The sequence below is a fragment of the Myodes glareolus genome, chromosome 2 (genome assembly GCF_982192425.1).
Source record: "Myodes glareolus chromosome 2, mMyoGla1.1, whole genome shotgun sequence".
Classification (NCBI taxonomy): domain Eukaryota; kingdom Metazoa; phylum Chordata; class Mammalia; order Rodentia; family Cricetidae; genus Myodes; species Myodes glareolus.
This window is the reverse complement of record NC_142027.1, coordinates 67232302-67260010: the sequence shown is the minus strand read 5'-3', so window position 1 is coordinate 67260010 and position 27709 is coordinate 67232302. Positions and strand designations below refer to the sequence as shown.

Below are 27709 nucleotides of genomic sequence, written 5' to 3'. Positions count from 1 at the left end.
TGGCCATGCCCCCTGCAGGGGAGGGGGGAACAGGAGCCCTGGTTTGCTATGGCTATGATGTCTCCTCTCCTTCTACCCAGGCATCCTTTGAAGTTTCCGTGGAGGCTCGGAGCTGCCCAGGCAGACACACAGCCCAAGCTTTCACCCTGCGGCCTGTAGGGTTCCGGGACAGTCTGCAGGTGGAAGTCACCTACAACTGCACGTGTGGCTGTAGCACAGGACAGGAGGCCAACAGTGCCAGATGCAGTGGGAACGGAACATATGTCTGTGGGCTGTGCGAATGTGACCCCAGTTACCTGGGCACCAGATGCGAGTGCCAGGAGGGAGAGAACCAGAGCGGGTACCAGAACCTGTGCCGAGAGGCAGAAGGCAAGCCTCTGTGCAGCGGACGCGGGGAGTGCAGCTGCAACCAGTGCTCCTGCTTCGAGAGTGAGTTCGGGAGGATCTACGGGCCCTTCTGCGAGTGTGACAGCTTTTCCTGTGCCAGAAACAAGGGCGTCCTATGCTCAGGTAGGCCTCTGCCCCCTTACATTTGTTCTGAGCCAGACCCAACCCTGCCCTTTTCAGGATGGTGGTAGAAATGGTCACGCCTCTGGCTGGCCTGGGAGGAGACCGGGGATAAGCCTGCCACTGGCGCATGGTGGATGCCCACATGTGGAATATAACATCAAGTCTGAGGGGGTCTGCCGTGGGTCCGTTCTGGCAGGGCTCGCCTGCATAGGGCACCTGATGGGTGGGGATTGGCCATGAAGGTAGAGCGTGAGGTAGGGGAGAGGTGAAACAGGTCAGGCACATGTGATGGTGTAGTATTATGGGATGTTACCCATGGAAAGCACAAGTGTGTAGATGTTAAGAGGAGAGGGGGCTTCCTATAAACAGAGCTCCTATGAGACAGGTTTGAGCACACCTTGAGGGTGGTGGGACTGAAATGTTCAAAATTGGTTTGTGAAGTGCAGGATATAGGAGTGTCGTGGATGAAGGCACGGGAAAAGATCGGAACCCATGTGCCAACTCTCCCACCATCAGCGTGATGACACATTGGTGTTAGCTAGATGGTTCTGGTTTGCAGATTAAAGCGGGCTCAGGAGTGGCAGGTGTGGAGTTGTGAGAAACGAGACTGAATGAAGTACTTAGCACAAGCCTGGCACAAAAGGAGCACACTGGCTCCCATATGGGTCAGAGCCGTGCCCTGGGAGCTGGCAGTACCAGGCTTAGCCTGTGGGTCTTTGGGCTGTGTTTTAAAAAACTCCACATGGTGGGATGGAGTTTCCCCCTCCGCTTAGCTCTGGAGTCAGATATAACCGCTGGGAATGGTTTTGCTCCAGAATGCTGCTCAGCCTGCGTTCCCTGGAGTAGATTTGCCCATGCAAATCCATCTGCACAGTGTGGTAGACAGAGCTTCACTTGTCTTGGACATTAGGTTTTCCCATCTCTAAAAGTGACCCAACATTGCTTGCTTCTGCCTTACTTTGAGAATGGAAGGAAAAGACATAAACAAGAAGCCCGAGTGAGCTCAGAGCCCGGCAGGCATGGGGCAGTTGGTCCGCAATGTGTAAGAGACCTCTGAAGGGAAAGCTTAACAAGGGAATGAGCTCCCTTGTTTATCCAACCACCAGAATCCATAGTTCTGAGTTACTATCTTACACTGTAGAGTTCTGCTGAAGTGTGTATCTGAAAGATGCCTACACCCATCTAACCCTGTGATCCCCAGGCTCTCATGGGCTGTGGATGCAGAGACCAGGGGGTGCCAAGATCTGAAGCTCTCAGGTGAACAGCACAGCAGCTCACTGACTTTCTAAGGTGGGGTGTCCCCCAGCATACAAAAGTTACGCTTGGTCCTTAAAGAACTCTTGGGAAATGGGAAGTTGATGGAGGTGGGGTCAGGTTGTGCCGTCGCTCTCTGTGGTCACAGGATAGGGACCGTCTGGTGAACCAATCAAGGGGGCTTTTTCTCCCTCACTAGTTCACATGCACTCCTCCCCAACCTACCTACCCTCTGTGTTGTCAAGAGAACTGCTTTTCAAGAGAACCGAGGATTTTTTTCTTAAATCTAGAATGTCCTGACTGACGGAAAGCAACGTTAAAATCATCCGTGCGTTCATCTCTCCAAGGGGGATTTTCTTTCCTTCCCAACTTTTCCTTGTTAGTATCCGCGTCTGCATCTGATTTCATGTGTGGTCATTCAGTCTCCCTTTCCTCTGGAGAAGAACTCGGATTACTTTAGTTAATTGCTGATCAGAACATTCTTGACTCTTATTGTACATTCAGCTAGACCGTCCATCTCTTCACTTGAAAAGCCACACTAGTTGAAATGTGGAAGCTCTCCAGGTCTTCCTGGAGAAGGGGGTGTCTGCACTAAGGCCATTGTTGGGTTTGTGCATTTAAGGTGAGTTGAAAGCAAGCGTGGTTCTAGACAGGGAGCTCAGTGGCCCACGCTCCTGCGGGGAGGAGTACCTCATGCTTCTTGTCTCTCAGACCATCTGGCTCTTTCTGGACACTGCTGAGCAGTGGTGAACAGTTCCTTCCTCCAGCTCTGGCTACCCTGGCCAGCCTGAGCTTCCGCTCTGGAGTTGCACACACTGGTTTCTTGGGGGTTACTGCTCCGCTTGGGGTTTTCATGGGAGACAAAGCCTATTTCCTAAGCACTGTGCTCCTGAAGATGCTGACTCAGGCTCTCAAACCATCAGCCTCAGCATTCTCTGGCACTTCTCCTTCCCCCTGGCCCCTGCAGCCCATCCTGGAAGTGGGTCTTGTGGTTGAGGTCTGTCCTGAGGAGGTGGGAGGGGCTGGGCAGTGTCCTGAGGAAGTTGCTGAGTCAGAGTCAGGGCCAGGATCGATTATCCGATTATCCGGTTCTTCCTCTGCAGGACTTGCAGTCCTTGACCCCGACTGAGAGAAGGAGGAGAGAAAATACAAGAGCCTGTGGGTTTGGGATAGGTTTTCCATCATCAAAACAGCAGGCTGGGTTTGGAAGCCAGTGAGCATTTTACTGTTCCTGTGCCACACCGTCATGGGACTCCCGCTGTGGCTCTCCTCTGGGCTCTAGAAGTAGCGATTTGCAGAATAGTTCTGTCCCCAAAACATTTCCGTGTGTAACGGGAGTTTTCTGAGGCCCTTGTGAGGGCTTCTGTTCGTCTGGTTCTTGGAAAGTGTTGACCCTTCAAAGTTTCTTTAAACATGAGAAGATGTCTGGGTCTGGTCAGTTATTTTGAATGCGGTAAAAGAGACTCGCTCAGACTTTGTGCTTCTTGGTGATTTGTGTGCCCATCAGTCATCTCCTGGGATCTAGTCACTCTCTTACGTGAAGCTGATGAGATTTTTACATTTAATAATCTGACGGCCACCCTACCTCTTGGGTCTCATAGGATGAGAAATTTGAAATCCAATCAGATGTAAAATTTTGAGCAGACCTTTTTGATCTTATGGCTGAGGCCCCCGAAGTACATTGTAATAGGGTTGTATAATTCATGCACCACCTTTATTATGTGGTAGATATTGAGAGCCCAAAGCACACCAGTAGATCTTTCCCAGAGATGGAAAACGGAGCATGGCACTTTCTTAATAAGCCAGAGCCAGCATCCAAGAACAGATCCTGGGTCCGCTAACAGGTCTCAGGAGACTTAAAACAGTTCTCGAAACTCTAGCTAAAAGTCTCCTGCAATTAAAGGCTCAGCTCTTAGGTTCTTGCTTCTTAACAAAGGAAACACTGTCCATAAGAACATTATCCAGGTATGTCGAAAAGAATTTCTCAATTCACAGCGATTAAGTAGGGCTTCCAAATTTAGCCTGTAAGGACAGATAGTTTGCATTCAAAAAAGGTAGGCCTGGGAAAGGGGCAGTTGTGGGAACTGTTTTTCCTCTGAAAGTAGTGGAGTCAAGATTTGTAGACCGGCAGGTAAACTCAGGAGACTGGATGGTAATAACTTTACCTAGTGCTAAGGACATGTCAGTGATGTCTCCCTTGCTGTCATTTATTTAGGCATACCGCTGCCTAACATTCAATAAGAATTTGTTATACCTTATACATTGATGACCCCTACGCCAAGCATTATATTCTGCATGAATTTCTAAGTTTTTGTTGCCTCTGGAATTTTTCGCTGGGGTTAAAGAATAGGCATATAAAACATAGCAAGCTTCTTCCTGCCTCTTCTGGATGTTTCCGCGAGCTTGAAAGATGAGAAGCAGTGGGGTAGGCCGTCCTGAGCACCTGCCTGGCTCCATGTCTGAGTCAGTTCTTGGGGATGGAGTTGTCTCCCTGCTCAGGTCCTATTTCCAGAAACTTCTTAATAGGTCACCAGTGATTCTGAAAGGGGAATGATCTAAAAATTGGGTCCTGCCCCTCCCCCATCATCCTTTTCTCTCTGTTTGGAAAGGGAACTGTGCAGATAAAAGACCTCATTCCCAGGATTCTGGGATCCATAAATTCATGAAGTTTGGCTTGAGAAGAACATAACAATATTTAATAAGCAAAAGATGCAAATTTAGGGAGACCGTGAGGATGCCAAAGCTTTGCTCTCTGTCATGCAGGTATAGGTACTATTAGCCATTAAACACAGAGGATAATGGTGTTAGAAATTTTTCAATTCATGCTAGGCGGTGGTGGAACATGCCTTTAATTCCAGCACTTGGGAGGCAGAGACAGGCTGATTCCCATGAGTTTGAGGCCAGCCTGGTCTATAGAGCAAGTTCCAGGACAGGTTTCAAAGCTACAGAAAAACCGTCTTGAAAAACCAAAAAAGAAAAAAGAAAGAAAGAAAGAAGAAAAGAAAAAAAAAGGAAAATTTCAACTCTTAAATTTAGAAGTATGAGAGACCTCTGGGGGTGGAAACTAATTGTTCCTAGTGCTCTTTCTTCTCTGTCTCGGGAGCTGAGCCAGCATTTGTTTGGTCCTGGTTTGGGGTACTTCAGTACACTCAATTATTGACAGGGACAGGGCAGGGTCTGCGGATGCCTTGTGTCCTTTGCGGGGAGTGACCCCCTCCTAGGAACACTGCCCTTGGAGCACTACCCAGATTCAGAAGGTCCCTGGAGTCTGGAATCGCTCGGGTTGTTCTCCTTCCTCTTGTCTGGGGCACATTCTGGGGTTCCATTGCCCTCCAAGCTCATCCACAGCCCCACTCCACAAAGTCCTTCAGATGAGCTCAGCCATGTCGCGTTCTAAAGAAAGACCTGTGAAGGTGCCCAGAACTGACCTCAGGCAATGGGCAGGCATAATAATATAAGGAGAGGATTTTAAAGCATTTTTTATGGGGATGGAGAGATGAGTCAGGGGTTAAGAGCATTGGCTGCTCTTGCAGAAGACCTAGCTTTGGTTCCCAGCACCTATCTGGCAACTAGTAACTGCCTGTAACTGCAGCTTAAGAAGTTCCCTGTGCCATCTTCTGGCCTCCTTGGTACCATGCATGTGCACATACATACGTGCAGGCAAAACACTCCTACCCATAAACACATGTTTTTTTAAGCGCTTCTTATGACAATGGGACTGTTTCCTTGGGAATAGATGGATGTTAGTGTTTTGCATGCATTGCTAAGAAATACTAAGTAAGAGGGGTTTTGTTTATCTTGGATCACATGCCTTTCCTAATACCAGTCACACATAAGTAGGTCAATATGTATTATCCACTTTGCAGAAACTGAGGCCCAGAACCTAGACTAAAGTTCCTTGAAATTTAAAAAAAAAAATTAAAAAGAGGTCTTACTTTGTTGCCTAGGCTGGTCTTACCCACTGGGCTTGAGCAGTTCTCCTGCTCAACCTCCAGGCTAACTGGGAGGTGTACATCACCCTGTCTCACCTGCTTCATGTGATTCTTGCCTGCAGGCGCAAACCAGGAGAGCCTTGAACTGCCTTTCACGCTGTGGCCATTTCTTCCATGGTTGCCTTATTTTGGTTAGCTTGTGCCTTTGCCCAGACCTCTGGATTCCTAGTTTAGTCCTCAATGCCATCACCCTAGCATTTAGCCCATATTTCTATTGCTTGCCTAATTAGTCTTTATCTTGGTCAAAATTTTAGGAACTACTGTGTCTGTTTTCCTAAAATGAGTCTCTCTTGAGTTAGATTCCATCACTCACAGTAGAGCAGGACTGAAGGACACGCATGGGCAAGGCGCTGAACAAGGTACCCATTGTGCTGTTTATGACTCTTGTTTGTGGAAGGCACAGGGTGTTCCTCTCTGGACTTGGCAGATATCTGACTATTGTTATGATAATGTTGAGCCCACCTTTATTTTTTTATTTTTTATTTTATTTATTTATTTTTTGGTTTTTCAAGACAGGGCTTCACTGTAGTTTTGGGGCCTGTCCTGGAACTAGCTCTTGTAGATGAGGCTGGCCTTGAACTCACAGAGATCCACCTGCCTCTGCCTCCCAAGTGCTGGGATTAAAGGCGTGTGCCACCACCACCGGGCGAGCCCACCTTTATTAGCCTAGTCTTGTCAGGTGAGCTGCCAGCAAGCTTATGGAGTTGTTACTGCCTTACCCAGACACTGCCATACTATTACAGATCCTGCCTAAGAGGAACTGAGGAGGATGCTGTGAGCCACACCCTCACTGATTCTGGCCCCAGGCCTTGGTCCAAGAAGTCTCTCTCCCCTGGCCCTAGTGGGCTCTTCTCTGACCAGCTGCCTTCCTGCTGGCTTAACTTGGCTTCTGGCAGCTGAGCTGCAGTGTGGCCCACACATATGGCATTTCAGACCAATTCTGTCCGGTGAGAATGCTGCACCAGGCGCAGTGGCCAGTTTGGGGTGGAACTGGGCAGTGGTTCACCAACAGCAGCAGTATGACACTTTGCCAGTGGGTGTGACCAAGAGGGTGGTGAGTTCACACTTTCCGAATACGACCTGAATCTCCCCAAGGTGCCTTCCAGGCAGATTGGGCAATTAAGCCAACCCCAGGGGGTGGAGCTGGCATCCCTGTTTCTTTTGGCCACAGCCTTCTGTTTCTCTTTCTGAGTCAGCACTCTTGGGGCCTTGACAGGGACTATGGTGTATTTTACCCAGAAGTATGCAGATTCTTTGAGACTAGAAAGAAGAGTTCATTAAAGAACATAGGATTCTTTTGTTTGTTTTGGTTTTTTGAGACAGGGTTTCTCTGTAGCTTTTGGAACCTGTTTTGGAACTTGCTCTGTAGTCTAGGCTAGTCTCAAACTCAAAGAGATCTGCCTATCTCTGCCTCCCAAGTGCTGGAATTAAAGGTATGCGCCACCACCACCCTTTTCCATCTTCCCCTCACTGCCGTAATCTCCCCAGGACAGAGAGCTGGCCTAGAAGCCAGGCTCTTTCTCTGCCTCCCTCACGGATATTAATACTATCATCATGGATCTAAGGGGCCAAGGCCAGGAAGATCATGGTATTCTTTGGGAGGGCCCTGTGGCATTGACAATGGAGCCTTAGCTTCCAGGACAGTGCCGAGATAGCAAAGTAATGTGGGAATTTACAGAAACTTGGCTTACAGCAGTGCCACCCTGTTTTTGTCATTGTGATCATCGCTTGCTCCCCAGACATAAGCATGGAATCCAGACACATGAAAAGCAGAGGGTGAGAGCCACTCAGGGGAAACACCATCAGTTGTCCCAGAAAGCCAAGGACGGAGGAGTAGCTGGCCCGGAGACCAAGAATGAATCGCTGTGTGACTGCCAGCTGATGTGTGTGCTGGGAGACTGGAACAGTGCATAGGAGCAAAGCAGTGGGGCGGGGGAGCCTGCGGCTTCTGTCGGACTGTGGGGAGGGCCGTGGGAAAGGAAAGGAGTCCTCAGTTCTCTTCTTCATGGCAGCCCCAAAGCCTCTGGAGTTTGTGGATGTTTGTTGATAATTTGAACTGTCTCAAGGATCATGTCGAAGCCCATAGGAATCAGTGGTAATCGGTGTTCAGAAATGTCATGTTCTTTTTTTTTAATTAAAGTTTTATTTATTATGTATATAATGTTCTGCCCATATATATCCCTGAAGGCCTGAAGAGAGCACCAGATCTCATTCCAGATGGTTGTGAGCCACCATGTGGTTGCTGGGAATTGAACTCAGGTCCTCTGAAAAAGCAACCAGTGCTCTTACCTTCTGAGCCATCTCTCCAGCCCTCTAATGTCACTTTCGTAATGTTCATCATTGGGAGTTTCTTTCCCTGGGCCTTGAGGTCTGTCCAGCCATCAGCAGCACATTCTCAGTGTTCTCTGAGGCCGGAAACCATGCTAGGTACCGGTCCCACACAGATAAAAGTTTATCAGTGTGTGGGCTGATGGGGTAAGGAACACAAACTGAGAAGGAGTGCACTTTCCAGGGTTTCTTTGCATATACCTTGCTGGCCTGGAATGCACTGTGTAGACCAGGCTGGCCTCTGCCAACTGGGTGCTGAGGATACAGGTATATGCTACCTTGTCTGACTCTGGTCAGCTTCCAGACATATTCCATTTTGGAAGGAGGGAGGGGGATGAATAGGGAGGGAGGGCAAGAGAATGAATGTGAAAGTCAGGAAAGAAAATCAAAACGGCTCCCCTCAAGTGCCCTGTTCACTGGCAGTTCATCCTTCCTCTCCGCTCCCAGCCATGTTTCTCAGCACTGTTTTCCGCAGGTGCCGGCTTCATTGGTCATCTCCCCCTCGGCCCTGAACTCAGTCCTATTTAGATTCAGCCCCCGTCTCCTTTGCCAGTGTCCTCTTTTCCTGCCTTCCGTCTCCTCTAGCCAGCTGCCCATTAGAGCTGCTCACACGCTCACCCCATTCTCTCTGGGGATTACCCTCTGGGGTACCTCCAGCAACCCTAGATTGCTCAGCTGCTCACACTCCCTCCTGAGTTCTGGGAGCCCCTCTCCAGCCCTTACTCTAGAATGTCCCCCTCCAAACTTTGTTCTTCCTCCCAGACAGGCTCTCCCAGGTTGTCTTTGTCTCCCTTTTGGTTCATCCAGTGTGAAGCAAAAGCCTAGAAGCTGCCCCGTATCTCGCTTTCTCCCCCACCTTTCCATCCATCTCCACTGACCCATTCCACTCCTTGGAAGTCCGTTCCTCCCCCTCTGCAGCTACCACCCCAGTGTGTGTGCTGTCCACACTGCAGCCAGAGCGATGCTTCCAAAACAAGACTCTGCTCGTGCCGACTCTTCAAGGCTGGCCAGACCCTGAGATGCCTAAAGAAACGGGCAGGTGGAGGATTCCAGGAGGCGTGGGGGAGTCGGGTGGTGGGCATCTTTGCAGAGGTGCATGAGGTGGAAATGCAGGTGTTATAATCTGCGGGGGAGAAGCCACTGGCTCTTAAACAGAAGTGCAGCACTGCCTGGGTCATACCGCGGTTGAGGAGATCACAGATGCCCCGGAAGTAGACACAGACACAGGATGGGAACTCGGAGAGGGCATGGGAAAGGGAACTCGGAAATTCACGTCTTCTAGGTCATAAGAGTTCCTCCTCTAGCTTCCTCAGGCCCTGAACGATCAAGTGAAGTTCTTGCCAGGTCCTAAGCAACCCTCCTGCTCCGCTCAGCCCTACCTCAGATGCCCTCCCTCCTCCACTCTCTCTAAACACAAGGCTTGACGGAGGCATGCCCCAGCCTCCCAGCCCCAGTAGTGAAGGTGGAGGATCAGCAATTTATCTGTCCCTGTTCAACACAGAAAATAATGGAAGCCATGGCTGACTTAGTGCCTCTGGTGGAATGAGCCAGGCATATGCGTGATTCTACACCATCTTCACCATATCAGGCTTTGACTCTCCTTAAGTATTTAATTGTCCATCATAACTGGCCTCCCCAGAGAGGAGTTCAATCTACGTAATAGTTAGAAAACTACATAATAGTTAGAAGTACAGACTCTTGTGCTGGGTGTGGTGGTGCACGCTTTTAATCCCAGCACTTGAGAGGGAGAGGCAGGTGGAAGTCTGTGACTTCCAGACCATCCTGGACTACATAGCGAGGAGTTCCAGGCCAGCCAGGGCTAAATAATGAGACACCATCTTAAATAAACAAACAAGAAAGATAGACTCCTGTTGCCAAGTGTTCTACCGCTGAACCGTATCCCAGAACCAGAGAATAGACTCCAGAGTCAAACGAAAATGCTTCATATCCCTGCCAACGGCCTGCTGTGTAGCTTGGGTGAACTTACTTGGCCTGTCATTTCCCACACCTGTTAAAATTAAGGTAATAACGTACTCATTACATAGGATTATTGGGTAGACTACGGTAGTTTGTGTACATGACTTAGAGTAGTAGCTAGCTGTGTTAGCTTTCCGTGCAGTGACACACTGCCCAAGAAAATCAAAGAGGAGAAAGGTTTTCTGGCCATGGTTTTGGGAGTTTCGGGGTTGTTTCCTTGTCTCCTATGTTGAGGCAGCATAAGGGGCCTTAAGCCTCATCAAAGCTGAGAACAGAGAGAAAGAAAGGCTAGAGGCCTAATGCCCTTCAAGGGCACCCCCGCCCCCCGCAGTGACCTAGCTTCCTTCCACCAGGGCCCACACTGTCCCAGTAGTGCCACCCTGAAGAGCAAGCCTTAAACACAGCCGCTTTGGGACACAGTCCCAGTCCAGGTGTATGGCTAATTGCCAGTGTCCTGTCATTTGTTCTGAGGAGATACCTGTGGCTGATCTAAGTGAGAGTCAATGTCAGAGCAAACCATCCATCTCTGTTCCGTGCTTACAAAGCCTTCCCCCTCCCTGCAAGGTAGACAGGCGCTCTCTCTGACTGGGGGAGGCAGTGGTCTGGCCAAACCAGCAAGAGAGTGCTGAGATTGCACGGGGCAGAGCTCTCTAGACTAGTGGAGCTTTGTGGAGGGGCTGGGGAGGATGGCATTCAGCGGGGCTCTCTAAACCAGCAGTGCCGCTTCCCTGTGGGGGGGGGCTGTCCTGAGCTCAGGAGAGCTGACAGGAAACTGTTGCAGGCCTTGGACCTAGCTCCAACTGAGAGCCCCCCCCCCCCCCATGAGGGAGCTGGAAACATCCGTGCATCTCAGAAAGTGTCTCTGTCACTAAGGTCTGTGCAGACAGGGAAAGTGTCAAACAGTGAGGTAGGGTCAGAGACACCCTGGCCAGCCAGGGACACATGAGGACATCTCTGCTCCATTACATAACTTTAGCCTGTTTGTCAACAGAGAACCGGGAATAGTGTATCTCCGGAGGGATTGCCCTTTCCTGTTCAAAGCTCCAGTTGGAGTCCTGGGTGTGTGTCTGGGCACATGGTCAGTCCACCTGAGAAGACTGCATGCAGCCTGGCATCAGAGTGCCCAGGATGCCTGGGTGAGGAGGCTCCCACTCTTCCCACAGGCCCAGAGGGAGACTATGGGCCCTGGCTCAGGGCTTTGCAGGAACACACACACACACCACAGCACATAAAGGTGTCACCTTGGTTCCTTATTCTCATGACAGTTGCTGGAAGCCCCCCACCCCCCTTGGCCAAAGGTTTCACTCAGATGTCTGGAACAGAAGTGAGACTGGAATTGTGGTACCAGGGAAGTTACCCCAGAAGGACCAGGTCTTTCAGCACATACTCCCACTATTTCTTTAGCCACTTCCTGTTTATGGGTCTGTTCTGAGGCTGAGAGGGACTGTGGGAGATTGACAGCTGAGGAACAGCTGTGACAGAGAGGGCACGAGAGTGGGAAGGCAACCTCGACCTCAGCGCTGTGAGGAGAGAGGAGGCACAGCCATGGGGGAAGAGGAGGAAGTGTATACACATGAGGGTGAGATGGGGGGTAGAGGTAGGTAGGGGCCTTGAAGAGAAGGGCCGCTTCCAGGCTGAGGGCCATCTTCCCTTCAGCCTTCCCACAGTCAGAATGGGGGAGGAACTGGCTCTGAAGACTATGACTTCCGCCCGCTTGAGACTCTTTGAGTTGAGTCTAGGAAGCTGAGACTCATTCTCCCTTCTCCCATCAAGCTGGCCCCTCTCTTCTCCAAGCCCCTGAAGTGTCCAGCCTGTGGGTGAAATAGAGTGGGAACTTCCTTTCTGGGCTTGGAACTGAGGCCCTGCCCCCAGGGTCAGCCTGGCAGCGGGGCCTGCCTCGCTTTGCTGATTCAGAGTTTATAATCAAGTTTGAATTTGCTGGTGTTGAGGGCACCAGGGAACTCTCCGGGCTGGGCTCAATTGGCCTTTGTGCTGTCAGCCACTCCACCTAGACACATGGCTGTGGTCCAGCGGTCCCACCTGTCCCTGGTGCTGGCAGGCCGTGTGGGTACTTTGTCCCGGGCATTGCTACCTCAGCTTGGGTGTGGACCAGGTAGCCTGTGGGAACTTACAGCTTCACGGGCCTTCGATCAAGTTGGCACGAAGCCTCCCTCCTGCACGGCAGTAACAATAGGGATGAGGAAGGTGGTATTTCCTGAAAGCCAGGCATGTTGAAGTGTTTTCTGCAGGCTGGCTTACCTCACAGTACCACCTAGGAAGGAGGCGGCTCTCCTAGCCTCGCTTAGAAATAAGACACCAAGACACCAGTCTTCAGTGCGTGCAGATGGGGGAGGGGGCGGCAAGGCAGAGTCTGATCCAGAATCCTGCTGGCCACTGCCTCACATTTTAGCGGTTTCATTGTGTTTCCCACTTCTCTTCCATGGCCAATCTCGGCTTTATATGGACACCCCGCCCGTGCTTGCCCTGAGCATGATGTCCCCATGAGCACAGAGTGGGCTGGGGAGGCTGGGCAGCGCTCCTCTCTGCCTCAGTCCTTGGTTCTCCCTCCTTCCCCTCCTCCGAGGTGATGCTGCCCAACTGTCGGATCCTCTGTTGTTCTTGTCGCTGATGCAGTCTCTCCTGTTTCCCCGAAGTCCTCGGTGCCTATCTCACAGCTCTCCCTGCTGTCCAAGCCCCACTCACTGTACAGGGCAGCCAGTTCCTTTTTTCATTTCCTGGGCATTGCCACAAAGTGCCATTTTCACTGCCAGGAAGGGAAACACCACGGAGGGTTTAGGGACTTATCCAAGGTCACAGTACACAGGAAGGATTTGAACTTGATCCAGCCCACACCCCTCCAGCTTTCCATAGTCGTCTCCTCTTTCGCCAGTCCATGGTTCCTTCAGAGTTCAGTTTCCTGAAGAACGCTCTATAATACTCACGCTTGCTTCCCATCCTGTCCTTCCAGCTTGCCTGAAGGAGATGTCTGTGGGCACAGTCCCGCATGCTTGCCAGCCTGCTGGACCTTGGGACCTTGTCCTGGGGCCCCACTAGCTGCCCACTTCTTGATCTTCACCTCCATGAAGCATTGATGCCGAGCTTCCTCTCACTGGCTCCCCAACTCCAGCCCAGGCCTCTGAATAGCCAATATTCTGCTTGGTAGAAGCGGCAGGGAGACTTGGCCCACAGCCCATACAAGCACCGTTTTGTGAATTCTGTTGAGCTGAATTTCTATATAATTAGGCACATTTACAACTTCCTGTCCATTTAGCTGCCAATCATTCTGACAAGGGAGGCGCTGATCATAAGTTACATGTGCAGTGATTCATGGTGGTGTTTTTACTGTCCGTAATATCCTGTCTCTGTGTGTGATAAAAATATATTTATGTCTGCATAACACTGAACAGGCATCATTGAGTTCAGTGCCCGCTGTCCCGATAGCATTATCATTTGGCTTGACTTCAAGGAAGGGGTCTCACTTTAGGTCCTCTGGGCCCTGTAGTGGTTATTGATCCCGGAAGCTGGGGCAAACATCCCTTGTCACTTTAAAGCACAGGTTTCTAGGGCATGAGGAGAGGGCACAGTTGTGCAGATCCTAAGATGTTGGAGATGTTTGAGAGTGGACATTGGAATACGGATACACCGTGATCAGACCGGTGGGGTCCTGATGCTGTGCAGGTTCGCTTCCTAAAGGAGAACAGGAAGCTTTAAGCTGAGATGATACTAGTTAACCTGCTGTAGTGCTGTGCTGTGGACTCTGGGGCTCAGCCCGCCTCCCTGGGAAAGATCACTGTTATTAGATAGGAAGAGCAGCCAGTATGAAGGAGGCCACAGTGGCACGTGCCACATTTCACCTAAGTGCTTTTAGCTTTGATGTGTGTTCTGTGGTACTGGGGATGGAAGGCGAGGCCCTGTGCGTGTTCGGCACGGGCTACACCACTGTACCGCCTCCCTAGCTCTTTTGCTATCTTTAAAAGGTAGCAAGCAGCCCTAGGTGTCATCAAACTGTCGCTGTTAGAATCTCTGCCGGGGACCAGACTCCCTTAAGGACATGAGTGATTGTGGTCTCCACAGTGCCACCAAGTATAGGCCTTGGCTGTCCTTTCTCTGTTGGCTTTCTTTGAGTTTGCTTTGGAATTCTCAAGTCCTGGAAACCAAAGAGCCACGTGTGGGGATTTTCTGTCCCCCCACAGCCCCTCCGCTGCTGTGCCCAGCCCTCTCCCAGGTAGCCTGGACTTTCACACTGTCTACTTCACAGCTGCTTTTTCTGCTTGCTATATCTGCACTGCACTGAGGGTGGAGGGATGCTTTCGGGACACATTGCAGCTCTGGCAGGTCTCGTTCCCTCCAAGAGCCCGTGGTGGCCTGTCATGTGTCGCCAGCTTCCACCGTCTCTTGCTGTCTGGATCTGGAGCTCACTCGGCTACAGTACTTGGGCTGGGTGTTTGGAGCTCTGTGACCTGCAGGATATCAGATGTGCTCACAAGCAACTGGGGCTTCCTTGTTGCTCAGCCATCATGGATGGTGGGAGCCCAGAGCTGTCGGCAAGCTCTAAACCGAGCGTGCCGGAGCTACAGCAAGAAGACCCGTGCGTGGAGATACTTGGTCACCAGACATCAAGGCTCCCTTCCCTTTTGCACAAATGCTAAATCTCAAACCCAGCCCTGCCATGGAGTAATACACACCTCCAAAACTTGACTATCTTGGGATGTTGTTTGAAATTACATTGTGGACCACTTTATAATGCTGCCAAAGATAGAAGTAGAAAGAAAACAGTGCCTCTCAGTGAAATAGCTCCTAGTGCTCGGAAATAGCCCTAGCCGTGCCTTCTGCGACTCTTCCACTCTTTGTAGACGGTTGTGCGAGCTATTGGAGAGTGTCAGAATCATACTGCATAATTGTTCCCTGGCTAAACCTGGTGGGGCTTCCAGCTACTGGGGAGATTGAGGCAAGAGGTCAGGACTCCAAGGCCTGCCTGGGCTATAGTGCGAATTCAAGGCAGCTTGGTCAGCTCAGCAAAAGCCTACCTCAAAATAGAAAATGAAAACTGAAACTCTTCCCCAAAGTAGAATTGCATTAAATTCTATGAAATGCATTAAAAAAAAATATATATATATACATGATGAATGGGTAGATATGGTAAAGCCACCTGTAGTACCCTCTGGCAGAGTACAAGAAATAGCCTTTACCTTTTTACAGGTTTCCCATAATGAAATGTTGAGCAAAGGTTGTCTTTAGCCATGAACCACTTTAATTTAATTTGAACAATGCATATCCCCAGGGTGAGAGCGAGGAGAGCTGTGTATTTTAGATCCGCTTCATATTTGGAGACTCCTGTGGGGGACTCGCCGTTGCTCAAGTCACATGCTGGTGGAGAGAAGGGGGTCATCCTGAATCCCATGAGTCTGTGACCTTGTACGGGCACTTCCCGTGGCATCCACATCACATGCCAGCTCCCGGGTAATGTGAGCTGCATTCCTCCGCCTCCTCCTGGCCCGCCTGGCATTTTTCCCTTCCCAGAGGCCTGGCCATATGCCTTAGCCTATGAAATGCTCTGTGGCTCGGAGCCCTGGGGTGAGTGGAGAAGCTGTCGTGTGAAGGAGGGCTGGGACACAGGGACACTCCAGATGGTCCCCTGGTCCCCTGAGCACATGAGCCGGAGGAAGAGGGCCAGGAATTTGAGTGACCAGTAAAGAGTCTAAAGTTGGGTCCTAACCTGTACTATAAGTGGATAATTAGAGGTCAGGAGCATGCTGGGTCCCACTGTCAGAATAGCAGACTCTGGAGTGAAGGTGAGCACACTGAGCCCTGCCATGATGGCGCCCAAAGCTGTGCTCTCCAGTCTTGCACTCGTCTGTGGCTCCGTACATGGAAACTCCTGGTTTCCTTGGTAACAGAATACCAAGGGGGAAGATAAACAGTCAGCTTTTTTAAATGAGCTATTTAGTGGGTGAAGAGATGGCTCTGTGGCTAAGGGCACCTGCTGTTGTTGAATAACCCGAGTTCAGATCCCAGCACCCATGTCAGGAGGCTCACAACAGTCTGTTAAGTCTAGCTCCAAGGGATCGGACACCCTCTTCTGGATCTGTGGTCTCCCACCGGCATATGCACGTAACCACACACAGAGACACACCAATAAAAAGTGAGTCATTTATAGCACTGAACTATTGAGATCCCCAAAGGACCAAGGGCCAGTTGTGCCCATACTTTTCAGGACACTCACATTGTGCCCCCTAGTTCTTACACAGTTCTCCAAGCAGTGTTGATGCTGCCCTTGATACCTGCAAAACCTCGAGACGGTGCCTCCCTGTCCCAAATAAAATGATCTACGCTAGCTGTGCTTTTGTTTTGAGTGTGTTCGCTAGGCGGCCGGCAAGGAGTAAGTAGCAGATAGACAGCAAAGACATCACATTGTGCATGTAGGCCATCCACAGAGATGCCTGGAGGAGCCCAATGGAGCGAGCAAACAAACACCATGCACACTGCAGAGATTTCCGATTGAGAGTCCCAGGCAGAGCAGAGGGCGTTCTGAGGATGCGCCTGTGCACTTTCTTCCCACGGAGGGCATTTTTATATCATGGGGTAAACAGTAGTAACCTCTGTTGCAGACGGTTGACCTTGCTGCTGTTCTCAAGAGCACAGTGTCTAAAACACCCTCAGCTATGTGCTGTCACAGGGCCAGGGGACATTTTCAGAGGACGTTTGAAATAGACATGCTTCTGTTTTCAAGCGTCCACTTTTTACAAGCGCATGGCAGTTGGTCAATTTAATTTCTATTATGCCTCCTCCCTGACGGGCTGGGGACAGGACCCATCCAAGCAAGGAGAGCTAGGCTGTCCCCAGGAGGTTCTTATGATGGCCAAGCCTGCTCTGGAGGGTGTAGAGCAGGAGTCCAGGCTAAGGACACTGGGCTGGCTTCCTGGGCTCTCCTGCAGCTAGCTGGCTGACCTTCCATGATTGTCTCTTCTGCGTGCCAGTTTCGCCTCCCATGAGTTACACCTGCTGTGTGGGTTCCTGTGAGAACGGATGGAGCCAACAGCACCACAGTCCCCGCCAGACATGACCGCGAGAGCACTCAGTGCCAGTGAGGGTTGAGGCTCCACAGCCCTCTGTCTGGAGACGCAGGGCCCCAGAGCCAGAAGTCAGCATCTTGCAAGGACCAGTCAGCATCTTGCGAGGACTTCCGAAGCAGGCTGTGCTTGGTTTCGATTGGGCCAGTAAGAAATCACCAAATGTTTTGTGCATCCCAGCAGTCTGGCTCTGTTCTCTCAGAGTGCTGGAGGTCAGACGTCCGAGTTTGTTTCCCCGGGCTGAAGTCGGGGTGCCTGTGTGGTTGTGCCCCCTCACACCCCTGGAGGTGATAGGCTTGTCCAGCGTCTAGGGCTGTGTTCCTTGCATTTGTTGGTTCTCATCTTCAAAGCCATTTGCAGAGTGTCTTGCTTCTGTCGTCCGTAGTCACCTTCAGTCCCCGTGCTCCTGTCGTAAGGACCTCGTTGCGAGGTTTAGGGCCCACCCGAACCGTCCAGAAGAGGCTGCGCTGCATATTCTTGTCTGCAGATGTGCTTTGCAATACTCAGTTTCTGGAGTGGAATACGGGGGACTTTTTCCATGCATCAACTGAATCGGGAAGCTTTTCTGGTTTTGTGTCGTAACCTGACCAGGGTCTGGACCAACCGAAGCACCAGTCTAGACTCTGCCAGGTCATGCATACTGTCCTCTTGGCTCTGAGGACCAAGTCAGTGCCCTATTCTCTGTGGGATTCCTTACCCCGGTGCATGGCAGGCACTGGGTGGCATGTGCTCATATAGAAAGACCAGCCAGCCCTGACTGATTTTCGTGCGTGTCCTTTTAGGCCATGGCGAGTGTCACTGTGGAGAATGCAAGTGCCACGCAGGTTACATCGGGGACAATTGTAACTGCTCAACAGACATCAGCCCATGCCGGGCCAAGGATGGGCAGATCTGCAGTGACCGTGGCCACTGCGTCTGTGGGCAGTGCCAGTGTACAGAGCCCGGAGCCTTTGGGGAGACGTGTGAGAAGTGCCCCACCTGCCCAGACGCTTGCAGCTCCAAGAGGTAAGGGCCTGCTCTCCACCCTCGCCCCAGGGCTGTCCTTCAGCAAGCAGCCCTCTCCAGCCAGCGGCTGCCTGCCAACACTTGTGCTAACAGTCTAGCACAATAGCCGTGAAATGCTGGGGGTGGGGTGGGGGGAATCAGGGGAAGAAAAGTAAAACAGTTCACAAAAGTAGGTTCACAGATCCATTCTAAGCAAATTTCGATATTAAATGAGACGAAACTGGTGCTGGGTCTAGACGAACCGGAGCCTTGGGTATGCTATAGGATAGTCTGTTCTCAAAAGGGACTGAGCCTCCTCAGAGCCCTGCATCTCCCAAACAATGCTTCATACACCAGGCCCGTGGGAACTGCTGCCTTAAGCAAAATGTAATCAGATGGCAAATGGGATGGAAAGGCACCGACCTAGATAGCGATGCCTGCAAGGGCTTTGGACTTTTTCCTGCTCTATTTATGCTGTTACTATCGTAGGGCAAAGTGTAGAGTTTATCTAGGCTAAGAGGCGGATCACACCACCTGATGACCGTCCTGGGCTCTGCTCTGCACGCCTGCCACCAGGGTGCTTGGCAGATCAGTTGCAAGAGTCAAGTCACGGTACTGCCTGGAGCACAGGCGGGACATTGACTGGAAAACAGCTGTGTCATCCTCGGTGCTGAGGAACCAGGCAGCCAGGGAAGCTGGGCACCAAGCAGAAACAAGGGGTGTTGCAGGCAGGCAGTGTTACTCTTTGGCGGAGGAGCGCAAGTGTGTGATTTTCTTTTGGCAGGTTTCCCTGCTAACGTCTGGCCAGGCTGATAATGAAGTGAGTTCGTGCTCGCACAGCCTGTGATAACTGTATTCAGAAACGTTCGGAGTGGCTTGACCCTCCCTGGCCATGTGCCCCAGACAACCGAACCTGCCTGCAGATTGAGAGACAAGATAGGCAGGGAATGTGGCCCAGACACCAAGCCCGTGTGGGTAGAATCCCAGCCCTAGTCAGCAGTTGTGTCCAAGGAATCCTCTGGCCCCATAGTTCCCAGCAGACCCTGGGGAGTGTGGCTCCCACTGCTCAGGGCCTGTGAGGCTTGTGGGGAGGGGGCCAAGCAGGGGCAGTACACACAGTGAAAGGAACAGAAGATTCCTCTACCTTCTTATGGAGCCTCAAGCAACGTAGAGTTGTCTTGGGGGAGTTAAGAGGCCTCAGGGAAAAACAACCCTTGCTTTGACTGTCTGAATTGCTAAGAAAGCCCAAAGATAGGGACTGGCCCTTCTATCCCAGGACCACACTGCCCTTCTGTGTTTTTCATAGCCTAATGGATTTTTTTTTCTTTTTTCTTTTTCTTTCTTTTTTTTAAAACCACGTTCTTTTGATAATGAAATTTTAGGCCATTTCCCCCGCTTTCTGTTTTCTGAGAGGTTTTGGATACTTTGGTCCTTCATCCCTCGTGTTCTAGAACTAACCAAACACACCCTTCACTTTGGTGAGGTCACACTCGGCTCCAGCTGATTTTAATTAACATGCCTTGCACAAACGCTCTGCTTGTTTTTGGAAAGGAGCAGACATGCTTTCATACAGAACGGCGGTGCAGTCTGAGTTGCCCGGGAGCGGGGGCCCAGTTCTAGGCTGCTGTATCCCCGTGGGTTGTATGGAGCGTGTCCTAGAAGTGACCTGGAGCTGTGGCCATCAGGGAGCTGAGCATCTGAGGGGAGCCGTGGGGTCCAGCCAACTGGAAACAGGCATCCTGTTTGCCTGTGTGTTGATCCAGGAAGGCTGGCAGAAGGTCCAGCAAGGGTCAGCATGAATGACCAGAGATAGGGCCACCCCTTTCTGGCCCCTGGCCAAGCCTGCCTACCCGGGGGGGCGGGGGGGCGGAGGGACAGGAGACAGATAGGAGCCTTACTGCCTGGCTCAGACTCTGGAGTGTCTGTGTGAGATCAGCCCAAGGAGAGGAGCAGTTAGATTCCTAAGCCTGTCGGTGTCCTCTCGAGAAAGTCATGGCCCTCTCTTTATGATCTGCCCACTGTTTGGTCCTTATCGATGTCCAGAAGGTGGTCGGAGCATGTCCAGGAGGCAGAACACTGGGAGGAGCCCTCATCTGCTTCTCCTCTTGGGCCTCAGCTTCCTCTGGAGAGTGGCCCTACTGTATGATGGTGCTCCCTCCGGTACCAGGGACCTTTCTAGACACCCAGCTCTTTTGGTCCCATGGAATAAGCAGAGTGACCTGCCTCCCTTGTAGCTGGGGTTTTGTGGGGTTACCTCTCACTTCAGGGTCACAACACCTCCCCTGCACACCTGGCTCTAGAATCCCCGCTCTTGTGTTCTTAGACTTCCAAGTGCCCTTTGCAGAGCCCTGAGACTTGCTTCCCCCCGGGCTGCTTGACCCCTATCCATTCTGTCTGCCGTGGAGTTTGTTTTTCCTCCGGCACCACCCTGATCCTCCCAAGGAGGCAGGGATCCTTCCTCTCTCACAAACTTTAACAGTGGCTTGGCTGAGGCCTGGCCACCCACCCACCTGTGTTCCCCAAGTTTTCTATTCTGGTGTAACCTCAGGCAGGAGACTGTGTGGACCCAGATTTGGTGCAGAAGGTAATATCTGTTCAACAGGGCATTTTAATTAAGCATCTTCACAGGCAGTCACCCAACAGTGGGTGATAGGGAGCTGAGAGGGCTTCTATATAAGGAAAGCCTCTGCTATAAAATGTACCATCTTTAGTGTAGACTGGTTACCAGGTAAGTGGCCAGCAGGCCCTGAAGGACGCTGGCAGGTGGACACTGTGTGGGCATGGCAGGGTGGGGAGGGCAAGGTGCCCAAACAATGGTGATCGGACCTTCCAGGCACCAGACTTGCCAGGAAGCCCCATCCTAAAGATTGTCTCTGAGGGCGTGACCAAGCTCAGGCATCGAGGCTTACTGCTAAAGTCCTTTGGAGAGGACATAGTACAGCGCCCTGTCCAGAGAGTGACATGCGGGGATGCTAACACTGAGGTGACACAGGGCTTCAAGCACTGGCCCCAGGGACGTGGCGGCCCTCCCAGGGCCCAGAAACCTCTTCCATGTAGCTGACTCCTTGGCCAGTTCACTGTAGCGGAGTGCAGATTTGGTTTCTGCTGTTGGAATTGGGAGAATATGCAGCCGGCAAGTTGGCCTGTATGCCAGATATGCCTCTAAACTCACACATATCTCCCTGAGACCCTGGGGCTTTGGGACATGACAGAGCAGCTAATGACCACGTTCATTTTCTCAGAGACTGTGTAGAGTGCTTGCTGCTTCACTCGGGGAAGCCTGATAACCAGACCTGTCACCAGCCGTGCAAAGATGAGGTGATCACGTGGGTGGACGCCATCGGTGAGTGCTCTGGGTAGCTGTGGATAGCGTCTAGGGAAGCAAATGGCCAAGCCTTGCGTCGAGCCCAGCATAGCTTCCTTGACATAATTGCTGGCTCCCCAAGGGGACCGTGGGATGGGATCCTCACATGCTATTGGCAGGAATGTCATGCAGAAAATCAGTTTGGCAGCTGCACAAAAGGCTACTCGCAGAATCATCACACATACTAGCGACTCTGCTCTGAGGTATATGCGCAGAGTTGGGCCTGATTTTCACATGTTTATAGCCTTGGCTGTACTTGTCAGTGGTCCGTTAACGGATGGATGATGAAGCAAATGTTCTATATCCATCCATAACGGGATTTTATTTTTAACCGCAATGAGGAGCACTAACGTGATAACACATGAGCTCCCAAACACTGTGCTAAGTGAAGGAAGCCGCACAGAAAAGAGCATAGGTATTATTATATGATGCTGTTTGAAATGTCCACAGTAGTCGGGCGGTGGTGGCACACGCCTTTAATCCCAGCACTCGGGAAGCAGAGGCAGGCGGATCTTTGTGAGTTTGAGGGCAACCTGGTCTACAAGAGCTAGTTCCAGGACAGCTAGCGCTGTTATTGCCGAAAAACCCTGTCCCAAGTAGGCAGTGTCAAATTGAGAAAGAATGGGAAGGGGGGAAAATTGAGATTATATGCTAACATGTGCAGATGTTTCTGGACACTGGTATAAAAATAACATTGTGAGTTTCCTAAATTGGCTACATTTTAAAATAATTAAACAGTTCCTGAGGGACTGCATATCTGAAGAGGGAGCGTTCAACCAAGGCTCACCAGTGCTAGCTGGCTTGCCCTCCGCCTTGACCCCCAGCTGCTGTAAACTCCTGGCCCTCGCTCTGTCTGTCTTGGTCTTGGCTTCTCTCTGTAGACTCTCTTGTTCCCTCTTCCCTGGTTTTGATTAATTGCTTGGCCTGGTCATGGCATGGAGTATGCCGAGTCTGTTATCCTGCAAACATCAGGGAGCACCCACCATGTGGCCAGTCCTGTGCCAGGCTCTGGGGAGTTGAGAATTCTTCGCAATCTCTCACGCTCCTGCCTTTTGCCCCTCCCCTAGCTTGCTCTCCAGGGCCTGGCTGAGCTCCTCTTGCATGAAGCACATGTAGTTAGGAAAGAAGGGCTCCCTCGCCACCTCCCACAAACAAGCCTACCCTTTGTGTGAAGTTCCTTCCTAGCCCAATCCTCTGAGAGGACTCTGCAGAGAAAGTACATGACTGACCCATTATTTGTCCCTAGGCAGGCTGGCTGCCTGACTTGCTTTTTTTTGTTTGTTTGTTTGCTTGCTTGCTTATTTATATTTGAGGCAGGGTCTCATTATGTAATCCTGGCTGGTCTGGAACTCACTCTGTAGATCAGGCTGGCCTCAAACTCACAGAGACCCACCTACCTCTGTCTCCCAAGTTCTGGGATTAAAGGTGTGTGCCACCACGCTCAGCCTTATTATTTTGTTTCTGCTCTCAACTATATATGCCAGGTTGACTTCAACTTTCTATCCTCCTGCCTCAGATTCCCAAGCACTGGGATTATAATTGTGTGTCATGTCCAGTTCTTCCTTGTGCTTTTAAAAACACACATCCGTATCGAGTCTGAGGGGGCTGAGAGAGAAGGTTGGGTATTCATTTGGCCAGCCACACCCATTCATCTACTTCCTGATTGAAGCTCCTATTCAGCCGGGTTGAAAAGGGGAAAGGAAGCACATTTAGTGTCATAGCATTAACCTGTGGTTGTGGTTTGGGACCAAGATGCCCTGTGGCCTGACTTCCTTTTCTCCAACCCCATTACCTCCTAAAGATCAGTCTTCAAGCCCTTTCCGGGGACCTCGTGCTTGGCAGGCCAGTGACGCTGTCCACTCTGGTCAAGGGTGGTTTGCAGAAAGAGAAGGGCTGTGGCAGCTGAGGAAGGATCTGTCAGGAGTGAGACCCGCCACAGGCAGAGCTGGTTCTTGAATGGCCTGACCTCTCTGACAGGGGCTCTCGGTATCAGTGTGGAGTACCGCCATGAAGCCAGCCTCTCATGCAGAGAGCCTCGGCACCCAGCTCTTGGAAGAGCGGCCTCTTGTCTTCTTTCATCAAATTAGCCCTGGAGACTCGGCTGGTTTCCAAGGGCAGCCACTCCCTCAGGCTGTTGTATCCAGTCCATTCACCCATGCCCACTCCCAACCATTGACGGCTTCTTTCATTTTATGTCAGCCCCAGCCAACACTTCAGAGGGCTGACAGTCCTAATGGGATCCATATGTCCCCAAACTAATAAACTCAGCCCAGGGCCTATGATCTCCATGTGAGGAAACTGAGCTCTCTTTAAAGTCCCGTGGCCCCTTTTAAGCCTCCCATCCTTTCCTGAGGTGCTTAGTTTCTACCTTCGTCCGTCGGCGGTTCGGCATTTCCCAGAGAGATGCTCAGGGAGTTTCTGCTTGCTTCTCTCCTAGTCAAAGACGACCAGGAGGCTGTGCTTTGCTTCTACAAAACTGCTAAGGATTGCGTCATGATGTTCAGCTACACGGAACTGCCCAATGGGAGGTCCAACCTGACGGTCCTCAGGGAGCCAGGTAGGTGAGAGCCCGAGGGGCCGTCCTGGGCCTGCTTTCTGGTGCCCTTCCCTATGTGGTGGTGTGTGCCTGTGAACCCAGCACTCTGGAAGGTTGAGATGAGACATTCAGGGCACTTAAAGGCCAGCCTGGGCTACACAAGACCCTGCCTTAAAGTGTCCATGAGAAGGCAGCCGATCATACTGTTGAGGCAGAGGGCTGGGGTCGTGGAACTATGGGAGTGCTGATGTGGAATGTCACCATGGAAGAAACTTTAGCATACTTGGTTAAGAGGTTTATAAAAAAAAAAAAAGCCAGGTGGTGGTGGCGTATGCCTTTAATGCCAACACTCAAGAAGCAGAGGCAGGTGAATCTCTGTGAGCAAGTTCCAGGACAGGCTCCAAAGCTACAGAGAAACCCTGTCTCAAAAAACAAAACAAAAAAAGAGATTTTGCATGGAGGGTGCCGGGCAGATGGTCTCCCAGGGATGAGTTGTCCATTAAGTTGAGGGTCATCTGGGACTAACAGCCCGTGCCTCAGAATGACTGGGACTTCTATATCAGCCTTTTCAGTTTTTGAATTGGGGCGGAAGCAGAAAAAGATTTGCAGATCCAGGTCACAGAACCCAGTCAGCAAGTTGAGCCGGGCTCCCTCTGTGCTGATGTCCAGAGGCAGAGGAGGTGTGGTCACAGCCCTGGCAGTTGCCTGTGGCAGTGAGGGCTGTGCTTACGAAGCCCTATCTTTGCTTGGAAATAACCACATTCGCTCCTCAGAGCTTGTCACTAAGGGCTTAGAAATGCCTGGCCCTAGCCCAGCACCTTCGGAAGTGGTGCACACTATGTCCTGCCTGCCTGGTTTGTCCCCGGAGCCACTGATGTGAAAGCCGAGCCGTGGCCCTGCCTCTTGCACTGGAGCTGGGCCAGGCTAGAGCCTCCGGGGCACAGCCCAGTAGGGGAAGTGTAGCCATTCACCAGGGTGCTCAGCTGCCACGCTCGGCTGTGTGAGCTTGGAACAATTACCGAATTCTGTGAATCTTTTACTGTCTGTGCCTTGGGGAGACCACCCACAGCCACCCCCCAGCTTTCAGTCACACAGAGGCAACATGAAGCAGGGCGGGCAGAAGGGAAATTGTCTGTGGGGGGCAACCTTTCACCTCGGCTGTAACTGAAATCGGGGTGGAAACCGGAAGGATGCTGATGGCTTCTCTCACCTGTCTCCTGGGCCCTTCCAGAGTGTGGGAGCGCCCCCAATGCCATGACCATCCTGCTGGCTGTGGTTGGCAGCATCCTTCTGATCGGGATAGCACTCCTGGCCATCTGGAAGCTGCTCGTCACCATCCATGACCGCCGAGAGTTTGCCAAGTTCCAGAGTGAGCGTTCCAGGGCCCGCTATGAAATGGTGAGTGAGGGATGGGGTAGAGAAGAGGCTGCTGGCCTTAGAGCCAAAGCCAAAGGCAGCCAGTATCTTTGATATTAGAAACAGTCAATCAGATCAACAAAGAATGGTCTAGGTGTTGTAGTATATACCATATACACCTCCAGAGGCAGCAGGACTTGCAAGTTCCAAGTTAGCCTGGGTTTCTTACCAAGACCCTGTCTCAAAATAAATATAATTAGGTGCTGTAGAGATGGCTCAGTGTGGTTAATAGTGAGTTCAATTCCCAGCAACCATATGGTAGCTCACAACCATCTATAATGGGATCTGATGCCCTCTTCTGGCCTGCAGGCATACATGTAGATAGATGTGTGTGTGTGTGTGTGTGTGTGTGTGTGTGTGTGTGTGTATGATATATATATGTAGTTTTTCTTTCTTTTTTTTTTTTTTTGAGTGTAGCTCAGTGGTAGCGTGCTTATGTGTCCTGCCCAAGGTTTAGTCCCTAGTATCACAGAACAAGCAAACAAATGTATGAATGGTGAAGAATCGACTTCTTCCGTACTGGGTGGGAGAATCACACACCCAGAAACCTCAAGGACATGTAGACCCCTGATTTGTGTGGGGTCTGCTGTAGGGCAAAGTGCCAGAGGCGGGCTCAAGCCCTCAGGTCTGGTTGGATGGTCATGTGAACAAGTCCTTCCACCCCAGGCACCCTGCACGTTCAGGAGAGCAGAACTCAGAGGAAGGACCTCTGACTCCCTAGAGATGGAGCCTGTCCGTTCAGACTACAAGGCAAGGGGAGCTTTCTGCCCGAGCCCTCCATTTCAGAGATGAAGACTGAAAAGCAGGGAGAAGGGAGGGAATCTCCCAGAGCCCAGAACGAGCCCGAAGCAGGCATCCCTGCAGGTGCTGGACCTGAGGTTGAACTGACGTCTGTCCTCTCTCACGCTTGCAGGCCTCAAACCCACTGTACAGAAAGCCCATCTCCACACACACCGTAGATTTCGCCTTCAACAAGTTCAACAAATCGTACAACGGCTCGGTGGACTGAGGCTCCTTCTGGTTGGCTGGAGGGGGACCGAGGACACAGACTGATGGCGTCTTGGATTGCTTTCCACCTGCTCACGCTAGCTAGGCGAGCAACGAGATGCCCTTCATTGAGCCTTGGGGGACCTGCTACCCACACAAGAGGTACCTGGCCATGACCCCTGGCGGCAGGCCGGAGGCCCGTGGGGCCACTTCCCTTCAAGCCAGGAGAAGCAAGGAGACTCTGGCATTCTCAGCTTCCCTGCTGCCTCAGGCTTGCTGTCTTTCATGGCGTGCTGAAGACTGGGCTGCCCCTCTGTTCCCCACCTGGCCAGACAGACTGGTTTCTGGAAGAGTCTGCGTGTACAAAGCTAACGCTCAGCCTGGCTTCTTCGGGTTGGTTGTTTTTTCTAAGAAATAAAAAGGTCACACATGTATGGCGTAGCTCTGATTACTGGCTCCCTGAGGACTGCCTGGTGTCTGGGTGGGGGGGGTGGAACTGGGGAGGCACCTGTTGAAGGTATTGCACCTTGCAAATGTTAGCCTTTCCCTCCTGTCTGTGTTTGTTTAGTGCTTTTTGAAATGAAAAGGAAAGATTGTCTGGATTGTCTGGGAAGTAAAGACTGAAACCAAGCAGCTTTCAGTTGGTGTGGTGGTCTAATGAAAATGCCCTCCTGTCATAAAGCCTATAGGGAGAAGGTGGCCTTGTTGGAAGAAGTGTGTAACTGAGGGACGGCTTTGGGGTTTCTTTTTTTTTTTTTATAATTTTTAATATAATAGAGTCCATCATGTCAGAAATAAGGATCACATTGTATCCGCTGTCAAGAAGTGAAGGAAGATGCGTGCTGCCCTTTAGTTTTAAGACAAATGAGGCAGAGAAACAGACAGATTTGATATCAACAGGCTGAGACTGCTTTATGGGAACAGCGATAGGGTTCAACCTTTTTGAGGGAAGGCTTTGGGGTTTCAAATGTTCAAGCCAGGCCCAGTGTCTCACTCTCTCTCTTCCTGCTGCCTGCGGATCCAGATGTAGGACTCTCCAGCACTGTGTCTGCCTGTGTGCCGCCATACTTCCCGACATGACAACAGTGCACTAAACCTCTGAACTATAAGCCAGCCCCAATTCTAATGTCTTCCTTTATAAGAGTTGCCATGGTCTCGTGTCTCTTCGCAGCGACAGAAGCCCTAACTAAGACAGTTGGCTTCATACACTCCAGCCCATGCCTCCCTTCCTGAGTGATCTAGAGTGGTCCCCGGTGGAGAACAACATGTCTGTATGCTTTCTCAGGGACAG

At 51.2% G+C, this 27709-nt stretch overlaps 1 protein-coding gene across 1 annotated transcript in view; it reads left to right on the top strand.

Moving 5' to 3' along the window:
- The window catches only part of Itgb5 (integrin subunit beta 5), a 109809-nt gene extending 82957 nt beyond the window's left edge, over positions 1-26852 (top strand). The window contains exons 10-15 of the mRNA XM_085685486.2: positions 81-510; positions 17914-18136; positions 21358-21458; positions 23917-24036; positions 25247-25413; positions 26345-26852. Of these exons, the coding sequence (XP_085541612.1) occupies positions 81-510; positions 17914-18136; positions 21358-21458; positions 23917-24036; positions 25247-25413; positions 26345-26440 (1137 nt within the window). The 3' untranslated portion in view covers positions 26441-26852. The remainder of the gene's footprint in view (positions 1-80; positions 511-17913; positions 18137-21357; positions 21459-23916; positions 24037-25246; positions 25414-26344) is intronic.
- Positions 26853-27709: the final 857 nt, after the last annotated feature.